Source organism: Mobula hypostoma, chromosome 9, assembly GCF_963921235.1.
Source record: "Mobula hypostoma chromosome 9, sMobHyp1.1, whole genome shotgun sequence".
NCBI classification, from domain to species: Eukaryota; Metazoa; Chordata; class Chondrichthyes; order Myliobatiformes; family Myliobatidae; genus Mobula; species Mobula hypostoma.
The window spans coordinates 46,070,722-46,085,755 of NC_086105.1; the positions used below are offsets into that span (position 1 = coordinate 46,070,722).

The window sequence follows — 15,034 nt, forward strand, 5'->3', positions numbered from 1 at the left end:
TGGGTGGCACAGGTTTTCAGAGCCCTACCAGGTATTCCATCGAGGCCTGTCATCTTGCAAGGGTTCACCCTCTTGAAACACAGCCTGACATTGGCCTCTAAGACAGAGATCACAGGGTCACCAGATACTGCAGGGAGCCTCATAGCTGTAGTTTCAGTCTCCCTTTCAAAGCAAGCATAAAAGGCACTGAGCCTGTCTGGAAGTGAAGCATCACAGCCATTCACACCAACGGGTTTCGTTCTGTAGGTAGTAATGGCCTGCAAACCCTGCCAGAGTTGACGTGCATCCAAAGTCACCTCCAACTTCACTCAGAATTATTCCATAGCTCTTGAAAAAGCCCCGTGAAAGTCATACCTGGTTTTTTTGTACAGACCTGGGTCGATAGACTAGAATGTCACAGATTTAGCCCTCAACAGACTAGGAACCTCCTGATTCATCCACAGTTTTTGATTTGGGTTGTTTAGTAAGGTCTCATAGGCACACACTCATTCACACAAGTTTTAATAAAGTCAGTGATAACAGGAAAAAGATAGACGCTGCTTTGTGAATGGGCTCATCAAATGCATGGTCAACACAGTTGTCTACTGACTAGCATCCATTTCCTCAACTAGAAGTGTCTTTGAAACAGTTACCGCCACAAATTACCAGCTTCAGCTGTATGGACTTGGAGATCCTATCTGAAAGTACATTATGAGACAGAAACAGGAATATGTTTCTGTCTCCAATGGTAAATATGTACAGCCAAGTATGTGGGGGTGAGTACCACCCGTGGCTATTATATATAAGCACATGTTTGATGTCAGCAATCCGAGACAAACCCCTCCACATTGCCTTTCATTTCCTCTGGGAATGTACTCACTCACGTATTTTACTGAACTAAGTTGGTTAATAAGAACCTTATGCCAGCACATGACAGAGTGCACAACCAGACAAATAAAACTCTTATTTATCATTATTAGCCCAATTTCCCTGCAATCCCTCCAGCAAGCGCTCAAAGTGCTATTTTTTAACGCTACAGCTGAAGAATCACTTGATTTCTAATTTAAAGAAAAGCATATTCTTTGTCCTTGCCCATCTTCAACCAAAGTCCCACTGTCAGAGGGATCCTACTGACCTGTCATGGCATCTTTCCAATCGATAGAGTCCAATACCTTCTGCTGGACTGTGTACCTGGAGATTGGACTGTGATTATCTGTCCCTCGACTCCAGGATAAAGTCACAAAGGTGTCTCGAATATCTACGACTCTCACTCCTCCAGGGGGTCCCGGTGGACCTGCAAAAAGAGATTCACAAGTGGAATAAAGAAGATATGAGTCACTCAGTGTTGGTAAAACATTGTACCTTTAGTTATCAGGCCAAGAAATGTTTCAACAAATACACATTGTCCTACTGTAAAATTTGCTATAAGCTCACTGCAGTGGTCACTATGAAGTTTAAAGTTCAAAAGTAAGTTTATTATCAAAGTACATGTATGTCATCATATGCAACCCTGAGATTTTTTTTCTTGTGGGCATTCACATAAAAACAAACAAAATAATAATAATAAATAAATAAGCAATAAAGATGGAGAAGATGAGATGAAGAGTCCTTGAAAGTAAGTCCATAGGTTGTGGGAACTCCAACTGTTCAGTGTTGGGGTGAGTGAAGTTGAGTGAAGTTATCCCCTCAGGTTCAAAAGGCTGATGGTTGAGGGGTAATAACTGTTCCTGATCCTCCTGGTGTGGGACCTGAGGCTCCTGTATCTACTTCCTGATAGCAGCAATGAGAAGAGAGCACGACTGTATGGTGGGGGTCTTTGATGATGGATGCTGCTTTCCAGTGACAACACTGTGTGTATGTGTTGTTTTACTACAAGTCACACACCAGGACTTTATTATTGTCACCATCTGGACTTTATCAATACTGTGGCATAGTATAGAAGCAGTGATGTCTTGCTTAACCCCGATAAGACACTGGCCAGTACTCAACTAGACTACTGGGCTCATTTCTGGTTGACACAGGAAGGGTTCCTGGGAAGAGACTGGGACTGTTATTTTTCAGGAACGCAAGGCTGAAGAGAGATTTGATAGAAGCTTATTAAATGATAGGGAGTTAGGACGGGGCAAGGCTCATCCCTTTGGTGGACAGGCCAAAGACTGGAGGTTTTGATATGGAATAAAGAATTGAATAAAAATTGGTATGAAGCAAATTTTTTTTCACAGACCATGTGGCTGGAATCTGGAAAGCACTGTCTGCAAATATGTTGGAGGGAAGTTCCACTAAGGCCTTTGAGAGAAAATGGAATATGTATATTTTTTTCTGGTTAATTGGGGCAGCAGTTAATTGGTGCAGTCACTTAATTGGGACAACTCTTAGAGAACAAAAACTAAATTGAGAAAATATCTGGGATTCCCTTTGTTTATTTGGGACACTATACTGCTTAATTAGGACAGAAGACTGTTGCCAAGCTGTTTCTAAATAGTGTCAGTCACATGCACTTGTGTGTCTGTTAAGACTCTACACCATGCTTGGAATGAACAGATTTTAAAAGGCTTCAGTTACGTGTGTTGTGTTCAAAAAAAGTGATTTTTGTCCCTAATAGTTGGAGAGAAATAAGCAGTAAGACAATTCAGAACTGTTTTGCTCACTGTGGTTTCAAGCATTCAGGCTTTGAGATGCTAGAAACTGCTGTTAAACATTACAGAACAGTTTTAAAATTGTGTCAACTGCGAATGCTTGTGTTATGTTAATCTATTTGGGCTAACAAATGCCAATTCAAAATGCAAAAATTAATTTTTACTTTAAGCAGGAAGGCAATGAAGGTAGTCAATTATCTGCACTAGGTGCACAATGTTGTGCCGACCCTTAAACCCTGCTTCCCATATAACCTCCCCACCTTAAATTCCTCCATATACCTGTCTAGTAGTCTCTTAAATTTCACTAGTGTATCTGCCTCCACCACTGACTCAGGCAGTGCATTCCACGCACCAACCACTCTCTGAGTACAAAACCTTCCTCTAATATCCCCCTTGAACTTCCCACCCCTTACCTTAAATGCATAAATTGTTACTCAGTTAACTATTTCCATGAAACTTGGGCAAGAATATCCCAATTAACTGGAGTCCACCGTATATGGAGCAGAAAAATTTGCAAGGCTTGGAGACAGGGCTTGTGAGTTGCTCTGGTTGAGAATGGCATAGATGACCACAGCAAATCAAACAGCCTCTCTTTGTGCTGTATCTATTTCTTGATGAACAAATTATTAACTACAGATCAATTTGAGCTGAACCAAACAAGAGTTAAACCCTTGGCAATGACAAAGTACACACTAAAAATGCCATGCAATAAACATCCCATTAACATTTATTGACATTACTAATGCAGAGTACTCCGCTATCATTATATTGGGAAAAACCACTGACCAGAAGCTCAAATGGACCAGTCACATAACTATTCTGACAGCAGAAGCAGTTCAGAGCCTGGGCATCCTGCAACAATTCATTCTTCAGCAACATCTTTCAAGTGTGTGAAGAAAGACTCTCCATTTGCCCGAATGAATGCAACTCTAGCAGCACTCAAGAGACTTAATATTACCCAGGTGAATGAAGCCCACATCACCGACACACCACCACCAGAAACACCTATTCCCTTTGTCAACCATGCACAGTGGCTGCTGTGTGCACCAACAACAAAAACATGCTCACAAGTTACTCTACTAACGCCTCTCAAACTTGTGATCCCTATCATTTAGCAGGACAAGAGCAGCAGCTGCAGAACACCATCACCTGAAGGTTCATTTCCATGTGGAACATCTCCACAATATCGAAATATATCCCAATTCCTTCATTCACTCTGGACCTAAGTAGTGGAACTCCCTCTCCAACAGCACTGCAAGAAAGCCAACATTAGATGGATTCCAACTGTTGAGGAAGGCCTTCTCAACAATAATTAGGGATGGGTCGTCAAAGCCAACCTTATTGATATTAAAAATAAACAAATTCGAAGAACACTACAACAGGCAATTGTTAGTTATTAATCAACATAGCACCAACATCTAATTAAACGAAACCTACTATATATGTGTGTGCATACACACTAATATATTAACTTTGATTTAATCTAAGGTAGAAAGCTGATCTAAAGAAAAAGAACAATTGAAGGAAGTGCATTTAGAAGCAGGAGACCGCTAGTAAGAGAAAGGGGGATGAGAGAAGGGCTTCTGAGTACATGTGAGGAAGAAGGCCCTGTCCCCAATGAAGTGGCCAACAAAACTGAAGAGGTAAATGTACTGGATGCAGTTGTGGAGGAGGTTCAACTCCATATGCCTTACATCACAGTGGACAAAAGAACTGCAGCAACACTTGATGCGGAAGCTCAGAGGAGTAGGAAGTAAAATCAGTTGAATGCTTTCACCCAAAGGATAACTGCAAGAGAATAGGTTACTAATGTTAGCCAATAAGTCAACAGTATGAACCCATCCAATGAATGACTGGCTATCATCCAGGGCAAAATAGATTTGAGGGATATAGGAAAAAATGGTAGCCAAGAAAGTAGAGTTGAGGGGTATGCTGAGACTTAAACAGTTATACAGTAGCAGGCCCTTCAGCCCTCTGAGTCTGTACTGGCAATCAGCCACTAGGTTGACTGTTGAAAAATGGAGACCCACTTTGGAAAGCAGCTTTTTGTGTTCCCAACATTTCACACTCAAGTTGAAATGAAGGGAGCAGAAGAAGCATTAAGTCTACTGAGTAAGGATCAATGGATGCATAATGACCACTAATGGAATGACTGCTTTGAAAAAAAATCAAATGTACTTCTAGGGAAATAGAATGATATAAATAGCAAATCATTATGGACCAAAAGTTCTTTGATGCAGTTGTTTCAAGTCCTGGTTTCACAGAACAAGAAGTGCTCCTCAGATAAACCAACTATTAGCTGAGGGACAAAGGTTGCCCTCTAACACTCACGATATAATGCAAGACCCACTCCACACTCAGTTCAAGTAAGCCAGCAAGAACAAGTTCCAAGATCAATTTCAAGTTCCTGGGTGTCAATATCTCTGAGCATCTAACCAGTCCCAACATATTGATGCAGCTATAAAGAAGGCGAGACAGCAGCTATATTTCATTAGAAGTTTGAGGAGATTTGTTTTGTCATGTAAAACACTCGAAAACTTCAACAGATGTACAGATGTACAGACAATGTATCATTGTCTGGTATGGTGGCAGGGGGAGGGCTACTACACAGGATCGAAAGAAGCTACAGAAAGTAGTAAAATTAGTGGCTTCAGCTTGGGTACTAGCCTCCATAATATTCAAGACATCTTCAAGGAGTGGTGCCTCAGAAAGATGGTGTCTATTATTAAGGGCTCCCATCACCCAAGGTATGCCTTCTTCTCATTCTTACTGTCATGAAGATGGTACAGAAGCCTGAAGGCACACACTCAGTGATTCAGGAACAGCTTCTTCCCCTCTGTCATCCGATTTCTAAATAGACATTGAACCTATGAACACTACCTCACTTTTATTAGTATTTGTTTTTGCACTATTTTTAATTTAGCTATTTAATATACATATATATACTATATTTTTTTTCTATATTTATCCTACATTTCATTATACTGCTGCCGCTAAGTTAACACATTTCACGACATTTGCTGGTGATATTAAACCTGATTCTGAAGTAGCTGCAGATAAGGATTTCCTCCCATCACTGCATGACTTGGTCAGCCTTTCACTTTAAATATCATCACAGAAAACTGCTGATGACACTTCCTTTTGAACCTGCTGTGCACGCAAGGGCAGCGAACATATGCTGATGTAAAAAGTGAACACATTGCAAAGTACTGTGAAAAGCATCAATTATTTGTACAGCTTAAACGTAGCTTTTTTTATCATGCAAAAAGTGAATGGGAGGGTAAAAGGAGGAAATAACGATGATTTCAGAGCACGTGGACAGATGCAAAACAATATGGCTTGTGCTGCTTGAAGAGGTTAAGTTCTTGCAATTACTCCCTTCCTGACTTCAAAACAATTGAATAACTGAAGTTTCTTAAAAGTGAGTTGTGGACCATAAAAATTGCTGCCAAAGAATCAGGCAAATGTAAACCAGCGTTTATCCTGTCATTGCTCACCTCACTGTTGCCCGAGCAGACTGCCCAGACTATCTGGCAGAATATTTCATCATCAGGCCTCACCAAAAGACACTAGGGCCTAGCCTGGCTGGTGGTGAGAGGGGCTCGCCCAGGCAGATCCTCCTGGCATACCCCTACAATCTGCTGCCTACAGGATGACTATAGTGGGAAAGAAACAGTAACTCACCTCCTCACACACTGAGGGTTTGTGAAGATGGTGTGGAGAAAGGTGAAAGGGCCCGTGTCACATTTCATCCCGAGCAGCTGTGTGATAGAGGACTCTCTGATCTACGGGCTGTCTATGGGCTGTTTCTGGGAGACACACACACAGATACAAACATCAGGTGCTGCTGGCAGATCATCAATTCAGTGACAGACGCTCTTTGGTCGGCCTGAAACTTGATGGTGAGATGTCTGTGGAAGAATGCTGCTGACTGGCACGTTCCAGGCTGCAGGAGAACGTGCTGAAGGACGCACTGAAACTTGCTGCAGCCAACACAAAAGCTCTTTGGGAAGGGACCATAGTTTAGGGTTCTTCTCCTGCTAGAGAGGGAGGGAGCGGGTGGGGGGAAGAAAGCTGTCAATTACTGTAGTGTTTAATATACAAGGGGTGATTGATAAGTTCGTGGCCTAAGGTAGAAGGAGTCAATTTTAGAAAACCTAGCACATTTATTTTTCAACATAGCCCCCTCCTACATTTACACACTTAGTCCAGCAGTTGTGGAGCATACGGATCCCTTCTTTGTAGAACTCAGCATCTTGGACCTCTTGGATGAGTTATACAGTTCTCGTTACATGTACGTGCAGTTCAACTCTTTGAGTGATTATGCAGAAAGTTTGAAGGTAATAACTCATCTCCTTCTCCCTTAGGCCACGAACTTATCAATCACCCCTGCTATGGACCACTTGCTGGAGGTCCAAGACGCTGACTTCTACAAAGAACGGATCCGTATGCTCCATGACTGCTGGACTAAGTGTGTAAATGTAGGAGGGGATTATGCTAAAAAAATAAATGTGCTAGGTTTTCTAAAATTGACGCTGTCTACCTTAGGCCATGAACTTATCAATCACCCCTCGTAAAACCCTCGAGTGCCACGAGTGGCAGCAGTGTTAGAACAGTATGGAAAGCATGGGACCATGTCTGTAAAGAATGAAAAGTCTGAAACTATTTATATTGTGAATAAAGTCTATTTTGTTATAAAAATTAGTTAGAAAGTAACTGCATCCTCAGTTACCCTATCCTTGACATATCTGGCACCAATATATCTGCTGTAGGTGAAGGACTTCTGAAAGGAATTGTGTCACTTCTTGCTCCCGCACTGGCTTCGTCAGGCTGACAACCTTCTGCTGGTGCTCCCCCACCACCAAACTGTGACCAGTGACTCCCCAACTTAACTTGAACATGGGGAAGAGTTAGGAGAAATAAATGTCATTACTGCACAGATTTTTTCCCCCCAAATTCAAGAGATGCAGAAGACCCGGTCTCAGGGTGTCACAACTGGCCTTTATCCAACATGCTAAGGGCACGGCCTAAGAGTTCAGCTCGCCTTTGGAGGCCTAGGATCTCGGGGCTCTGGACACAGGCGGATCAAAGGTGTGTCGTGGGAGCTGGAAGATCTTTGTCTGTGTGCCCAGGGACCCGAGATCTTTGGGCACAGAGCTCAGAAAAAGCAAAGCAACCGACTTTTCACATCGTAAACCAGCGAGTTGTTTGTTATGTCTCCCCTCTCACTGTGAAACGGAGATATCTTTTTCTCCCTTATTAGGGAGAGAGAGAGAACCTGTGGTATGTTGAATACTGGGTGAACGTGTAGTCTTTGGGGTACTGCAAGTCTGTGTCTTTGCTGTTGCTTTTGCTGCATGCTTGAGCGCTCAGTGGTGAGTGCCAATGCTTTTTTTTGCTGGTGAGGGGAGGGGGATTGTTGCTTGCTGCCGCTTATGCGCGCGAGGGAGGGGAGCTGGGGGGGACTTTGGGGTTCTAACACTTAACTGTCATTTATTTTTTGGGGCACTCCTCTGTTTTTGCAAAGAAAAAGCATTTCAGGACGTATACTGTATACATTTCTGTGACATTAAATGTACCTTTGAAACCTTATGCAGTTAAGAATTCAATGACTATCAAGGAAGAAGAGACACAAGGGCCTTGCTATAGTGTACAGGACAGTGAGTGCCAATTGGAAAACATCCTTTCTGTTGTAGCTTTTTATGATCCTACTGTGCAATATTGCCAAGAAGAGCACTGAAAGGTCTGTTCTAGACTTGTGAGTTCTGTTGTTTATGGCCTGGTACATATCACATTGCAAAATGTTGCTGATAATTGAGCAATTAACCAAGACGGAATCTGTTTTGGTTTTAGAGTGCAGCTATTCCTTTGAATGTTTGAATGACAAATATATTTGCTCTATAAGTAATGAATGACCCCCTGCTACGTATATTTTTAATGGTATATTCATACCCAATTTCTGTTTCTACCATTACCTGGGAAGGAATCAAGGCTTTGAACAGAACTTCTGAACACATTAACCCACTCAGCAGTTGGCGCAAAACTCTCAGCTACTAAGGCAGATCAAAGATCACATGAAAGGGCATGTAACCAACTCCCTGTAATTGGGCAACAATGTGCTCTGAGTTCTATTTACTGATAAACATACGTAGCAAGGTGCCATTGTTGGTGTCTGATATTCAGAGAACAGTCAATACTCTATTTCCACTGATGGAATTCACCGATGGAGAGCACTTGCCCCCTGCCCCCCCCCCCGCCCCAGGTTACAACACAGCTCTGTTCCTGAGAAACAGGCAGCTCACAGATCAGAAAAGGAGATAGCTGAGCAGCCAGCAAATCCATCCCACTGGTCACTCAAATGCTTGCTCATATGCACAAAGGTCAGATGTTTGTAATCTGGGGAGGAATGGTATATGAAGGCTGAAGTAAAGATCCACAATGTGGACAAGACTAAAGAGATGATTGTCGATGAAAGAAAGGTGCAGGCAAGTCACTCCTCACTGCACAATTACAGCTCCTCCATGGAGAGAGTTAGGAGCACCAAGTTTCTGGGAGCACATAATGGATGATCTCACCTGGTCCCTCAACACCACCCCTTTAGCCAAAAAAGCACAGCAGCGTCTTTACTTCCTGAAAAGATTGAGGTGAGCAAGAATCCTTCTCCCCGCCCCCATTCCAGCCAATTTTTACAGGAGCACTATAGAGCTGACCATCTGGTACGAGAATTGCCAAGTAAGATCCTACAAAGGATTGCGAGGACCGCTGAAAGGATCATCGGGTTCTCTCTTCCACCCATCAGAGATATTTACTAGGAGCACTGGGGACATAAGGCCCTTAGCATTGTCAATGAATCCCACCCATCTGTCCAGCAAACTATCTCTTTGACCCCCTACCATCAGGCAGAAGGTGCTGTAGCATTAGGACAAGGACTGTTAGGATAGCAAACACCTTCTTCCCCCAGGCTGTGTGACTACTGAACTCCCTGCTACCACCCAGATCGCAGCATGTATGAAGCGCCAGTAGTGTTATACTGTTTACTTTTTAACTTGTATCATAAATGCATCTCATTACCTACTAATTTATTGGTGTTAATGTTACTTTATGTGTTGTGTGTGTGAGTTACATGTATTGTGTTGAGCACCTTGGTCCAGAGGAATGTTGTATAATCTGGCGGGATACATGTATACTGTTGAAATCATGGTAAACTTGAACTTGAACTAGTGGATATCTTCAAAGAAGCTTTCAACCTTCCCGGTGCGTAACCATCCCTGTGGTAGCACAGCAGTGTAGCGGTTTGTGTATTATTATTACAGCGCAGTTACCCGGGTTCAGTTCTGGTGCTGTGTGTAAGGAGTTTGTACTTTCTCTCCGTAACCGCACGGGTGCTCTGGTTTCCTACCCCACATTCTAAAGAAATCTGGGTTAGGAGGTTAATTGGTTACACGGGTACAATTGGGCAGTGGGCTCATTGGGCTGGAAGGGCCTGTTCCCGTGCTGTACCTCTAATTAAAATAAAGTAAGTAAAATCCAGACCAACGCATCCTTTGGTGCCATTTTACACAGTGGAGAACATCAGGACCACACGCAAGAATTAAGGCTGCGCACCGACAACTGCTCTCTATAAAATGTAGCTGACAGCCCACGGTCTCCTGCTGAAAGAAAGCCCACAAGAAATCCTCTCCTTTATACCACACAGATCCAAGAAGCAGTAGTAAATACTTGTCGAGTGCCTTCAGCCCAGTAAGTTGTTCAGTGTGCCCATCAAAACCAAAAACTGAATCAGAGAACATGACACTCAGACAGGGAACCAAATCCTTGCCTAACGTGGGTGCTTTAAGTATTAAATCTTGAGCAATGAAACTCGAAGGAAATCCCTGCGAATCTATATTAAAACAAATGCCAACTCTACTTGAAGATTATTGACCAAAAAAAAATGAGAGTTAAGAAAGTGGAGTTGGGTTTACTTGAGATACAGTACATCTGGCATATCTTTGAAGCAGAATGTGTTAGGGACTTGTTAAAATTATAATCCAGCTCCTAGCTGGAAAGTACACATCAGGATTCGGAGTGATGTCACATATGCTGGATGAGCTGGCGGCTAGTCTGTGTTTCCACCCGAAGCATGGTGCAGGACCCAGTTGGCTCTTTTACAAGAGAAATGTAAGCAATAACTATGAAACCTTTAATCTCAAAATCCTGTGCTCAAAATCAAAGCTTTCTTCATTTAAAAAATAAATGACTGAGTTTACACTGAGCTGGATTTAATTCCAACCAGAAAACAGTGCTGGTCACTTGATATGTACATAGGCTGTTAGTGTGTTTACATTGAATATTCAGGTTAAAGCACCAGTCAAACAATACGGCGTCCATGTACCGTACATCTGACACCCATATTAAATGATCAAGAATCCATATATCTCTGTTACCATCTTTGTAACCAGAGTAAATAAAGTCAGAAGAGGAAATAGAAATAAGACCCCTGATTTCTGCTTTACACCATTAATGTGTGTTAGCTGGCAGCTGACCTTATTGTATTTAAACTGTGATCACTGTCAGCCTCAAAGTTACTTCAATGTAAAACCCAGCCCTGTGATCCGAAAGGAACTACATGTGTGATCAATGGATGTTGGGTGAATGGACACACTATAGAATGAGGCACAGTAACTAGGCTGTAATCAAAATATTTTCCTAATTCATTCTTTTAACATAACTAGGTTGGGTTTCATGATATCCCCCATTCACAAAGATGGAATGTCTCAGGATACATGAGATCTCCCCTTCCATCGAAAAGATGCTGAACCATACATCATCATACCTATTTTCTACCTGCTTGTGTAAACCCAGATGCATAGGAACAGATTGTGCCAGGATAGAAGTCAAAGAATTTCACTTAGGTCACCTATAATTCAGGCAGCTCCTCTCCATTCCTCTCACTGAACAAGTCTAGCACCTGTACCTCACTCTCATTTTAACAAGTCACTGTTATTCTGGTTAAGCGTTTGAACTCCCGTGGATTATTTATTAAAGAATCAACTGTGTCATAATGACCGTCAAGTCACACCCTGTGAAATCTGGTCTACATTACCGGGTCTTTGGTTTATTTTTAATTGTCCTGAAATTCACATTTCTTTACATAATCCTCAATGAATGACATGTGTTACATACTACTTCCAGACCATGAGAGCAAAAAACTTTAATGAAAGAATGAAACACCAAATAAAGCCAAGATAAGAGCTTCATTAAACTGAAAATGTAAAGACGTGGGGGGGGGGGGGTCAGCAAGTGGTCAAAATATAACTCTGGGGTTGCATTCATCTTTCATTCATTCATGATTTAGAACAGGCAAATTTCAGTCAAAATACCCACTTCTTTTTGATAGACTGTTATAATCCATTCAGTTTGCTGCCTTAATTTAAATAAGAGCCCTTGAGTCATACAGCAGAGAAATGGGCTCTCTGGCTCACAGAATCCTTGCCAATCACCAAACACCCACTTACACTAATCCTAAACTAATCCCAGTTTACTCTCCCCACATTCCCATCATCTCTCCCCAGAGTCTACCACCCACTTACACTCTAGGGGACTTTTACAATGGCCTGTTAACCTACCAACGTGCATATTTTAAGATGTGGGAATAAGGGAGAACATGTGCAGGAAACCCTTTTGGTCACGGCCAGAACGCACAGGCAGCATCAGAGGTCAGGATCGAACCTGAAGCCAGAGACAGTGAGACAGCAGCTTAACAGTGCTACAAATATATCCCTTTAAGCCTTTGAGGGGACATTGTAGACCAATAAATGGAACTAAAAAAAATTGTATCAAATTGACAGGTAAGGCAATGTCGCATAGGAAAGTGTTATGCCAAAGGATTGCAACTTAAAAATCAGCAGTGGATGACTGAAAAAAAATGAGACAATGGGAAATTAGCAAACAACCGGAAACAAGTATCTTCAGGTCTATGGGTGGAGGACAATGTCTGATTTTGTGGTGTGTGGATTGGACTCTGAAATGCATGTTACGATGTGTTTCTAGTTTCTGCTGGTTGCTCCATCTTCATTGCTATTTTAGGTGACTGGGGCAGCCTGCTGATAACAAACAACAAACAGCTGGACTGAAATAAACTAAACAGAACTGGATGTGCCAGGACTCTTTAGATTTTGCATTCTATAGTCTGTATTTTTCATTCTCTCCCCCCCCCCCACTCCTTTTTGGCATTTGCGTGATTTCTTCCTGTGCGTTGGGGAGGTGGGGTTTGACGTTTTTCTTTGCCCAGATTCCAGGGTTTTCTTTGTTTTGTGGCTGTCTGTGGGAAGACCAATCTCAGGATTGTATACTGCATTCATACTTTGTGTCTTTGAATATAAATATTGGTCCCTTCGAGGGTGAGATGGGAGAATTGAAAAATGAAGAACAAAGAAACAGCAGAGATTTTAATCAATAATGTTTGGTATTAAAAACATCTTGATAATAATAGTTAAACTTCAGGACCACTGGGAAGCAGAAACTTAACCTCCACCACTAAAGAGAAAGTCATTGGCAAACTAATGGAACTAAAGCTTGATGTCCCCTTTAAGGCCCAGTAGGAAGTGAGTGCAAAGGCTGAGAGTGTGATGATTGTAATCTACCAGAATTCCAGAGGACTGGAAAACTCTAATATCACTTGTCAACACAGGGTTCTATAGGTCATTCGTAAGGAGAAACGTTGGAATTCATAATGGAATAAAAGTAGGAGACAATCAAGCAGAGTCAAGGAAAAGAAATTATGTGTGTCAAATATGTTTGCCTTTCTGAGGATAGAACAGAAAGGTGGATTTAGATGAACCAGCAGATGTAGATGTATATTTACAATGCTACATAGAAGACTACATCTCAGGAGTTCACAGAATTGGGGAGAATATATTGGCATGGGAAATTAAGTGGCTTACTAACACAAAAGTCAAGCACTCTTTGGCAGCAGTACAGTAGCATAGTGGTTAGCACAACACTTTACAGTACCTGTGACAAGGGTTCAATTCCCGCTGCTGCCTGTAAGGGGTTTCTACATTCCCCCCGTGACCATGTGGGTTTCCTCCGGGTACTCCAGTTTCCTCCCACAGTCCAAAGACGTACAGGTTGGTAGGTTAATTGATCATTGTATATTGTCCTGTGATTAGGCTAGGATTAAATTGGGGGGATTGTTGAGTGGCATGGCTCAAAGGGCCTCAAGAGCCTATTCTGTGTTGCATCCAATCAATCAGTCAATTGATCAATAAGTAAGCGGTCATTTTGATTGGTTATCAGCAACTAGTGAGGTATCACACTAAACTCCTATCAACCATGCAGCCCAACACAATTCTATCCAATCACAAGATGTCCATCCAACCCCTCCACTGAATTCAATCCTTACTGCTGACCCCCTGACAGTCTCCCAGACAAATTCCTGATTTTCCCCTGTGCCCCCATTCTGATCCCCCAGTCTCCCTTCCCACCACTCCCAAACTCACCACCAGCCATCACAACCCTCCCAATCCAGATAGGCTGGGTGTGGATTTACTGGATTTCTCTTGCACACACAGCAATGCCAAAGTGTTTGAAGGACTGGTTGCTTGTGTAGGACTAGTTGTTAGCACACAGCATCTTGGGTCTACTGCGCAGTGAATACTGCTGCAATGGTTCCTGGGTCAAACAATCCCTGGGTCAGCAGAATTGCAAAGAAAGCCCAGATCTGGATCCAGATCAAATGGGTTGTCCATGCGGGGGAAAGAGGATCCGTGGGTGGTGGGTGTTGGAGAGGCAGCTGGAGTGGGAGCAGCGAAGATCAGGAATTGGTGGTGAATTCAGGCTGGAAGATTGCTGGGGGTCTGGCAAAAAGGACTGAATTCAGGGGCAGAATGAGACTGGAAGGAAATGAATGTGGGTTGCATGGCTGATAAAGGTTTGAGGGATACTCATTCAGAGTGGTGTGAATAGGCTAGGGACTGATAACACTTACCAGTGTCATTCTGTGCTCATTTTCCAAACACTGAGTGAAAACAATACCACCTGCATCCCCCTCTTATTCATCCCAAAGCCTTCCAAACTTTTCCTTTTACTGTCAGCAGCATTAGATTTTAGTTTGCTCGGTTAAGTCTAGTCACTGGTTGTATCGGGTATCATTCAATAGCCACAGCCCACTACCCATGTGCTGGACTGTATCTGGGTTTGGGCTCCGGATTGGAATCCACAGATCCTTGGGTCGACAGAGCTCATAGGATATTGATCAACTGTGAGAGGTGCAGTCAAACAAACTTCGGCATTCATACATCTCCAGAGAAATGCACAATCTTTTAAAGATTCAAAACACACTTATTATCAAAGAATACATAAATTGAGATACATCCGCTTACAGGCAGCCACAAAGCAAGAAACCCGAATAACCCAATTTTAAAAAAAAGACCAAA

At 42.5% G+C, this 15,034-nt stretch overlaps 1 protein-coding gene across 8 annotated transcripts in view; it reads right to left on the reverse strand.

Annotated features, from left to right (window-relative positions):
- LOC134351697 (contactin-1-like) overlaps positions 1–15,034 on the reverse strand; it is a 752,292-nt gene that overhangs the window by 210,282 nt on the left and 526,976 nt on the right. For all 8 annotated transcript variants that reach the window (XM_063058216.1, XM_063058217.1, XM_063058215.1 and 5 more), the window contains one exon: positions 1,115–1,273. In XM_063058216.1, coding sequence (XP_062914286.1) covers positions 1,115–1,273 — 159 coding nt within the window. The remainder of the gene's footprint in view (positions 1–1,114; positions 1,274–15,034) is intronic.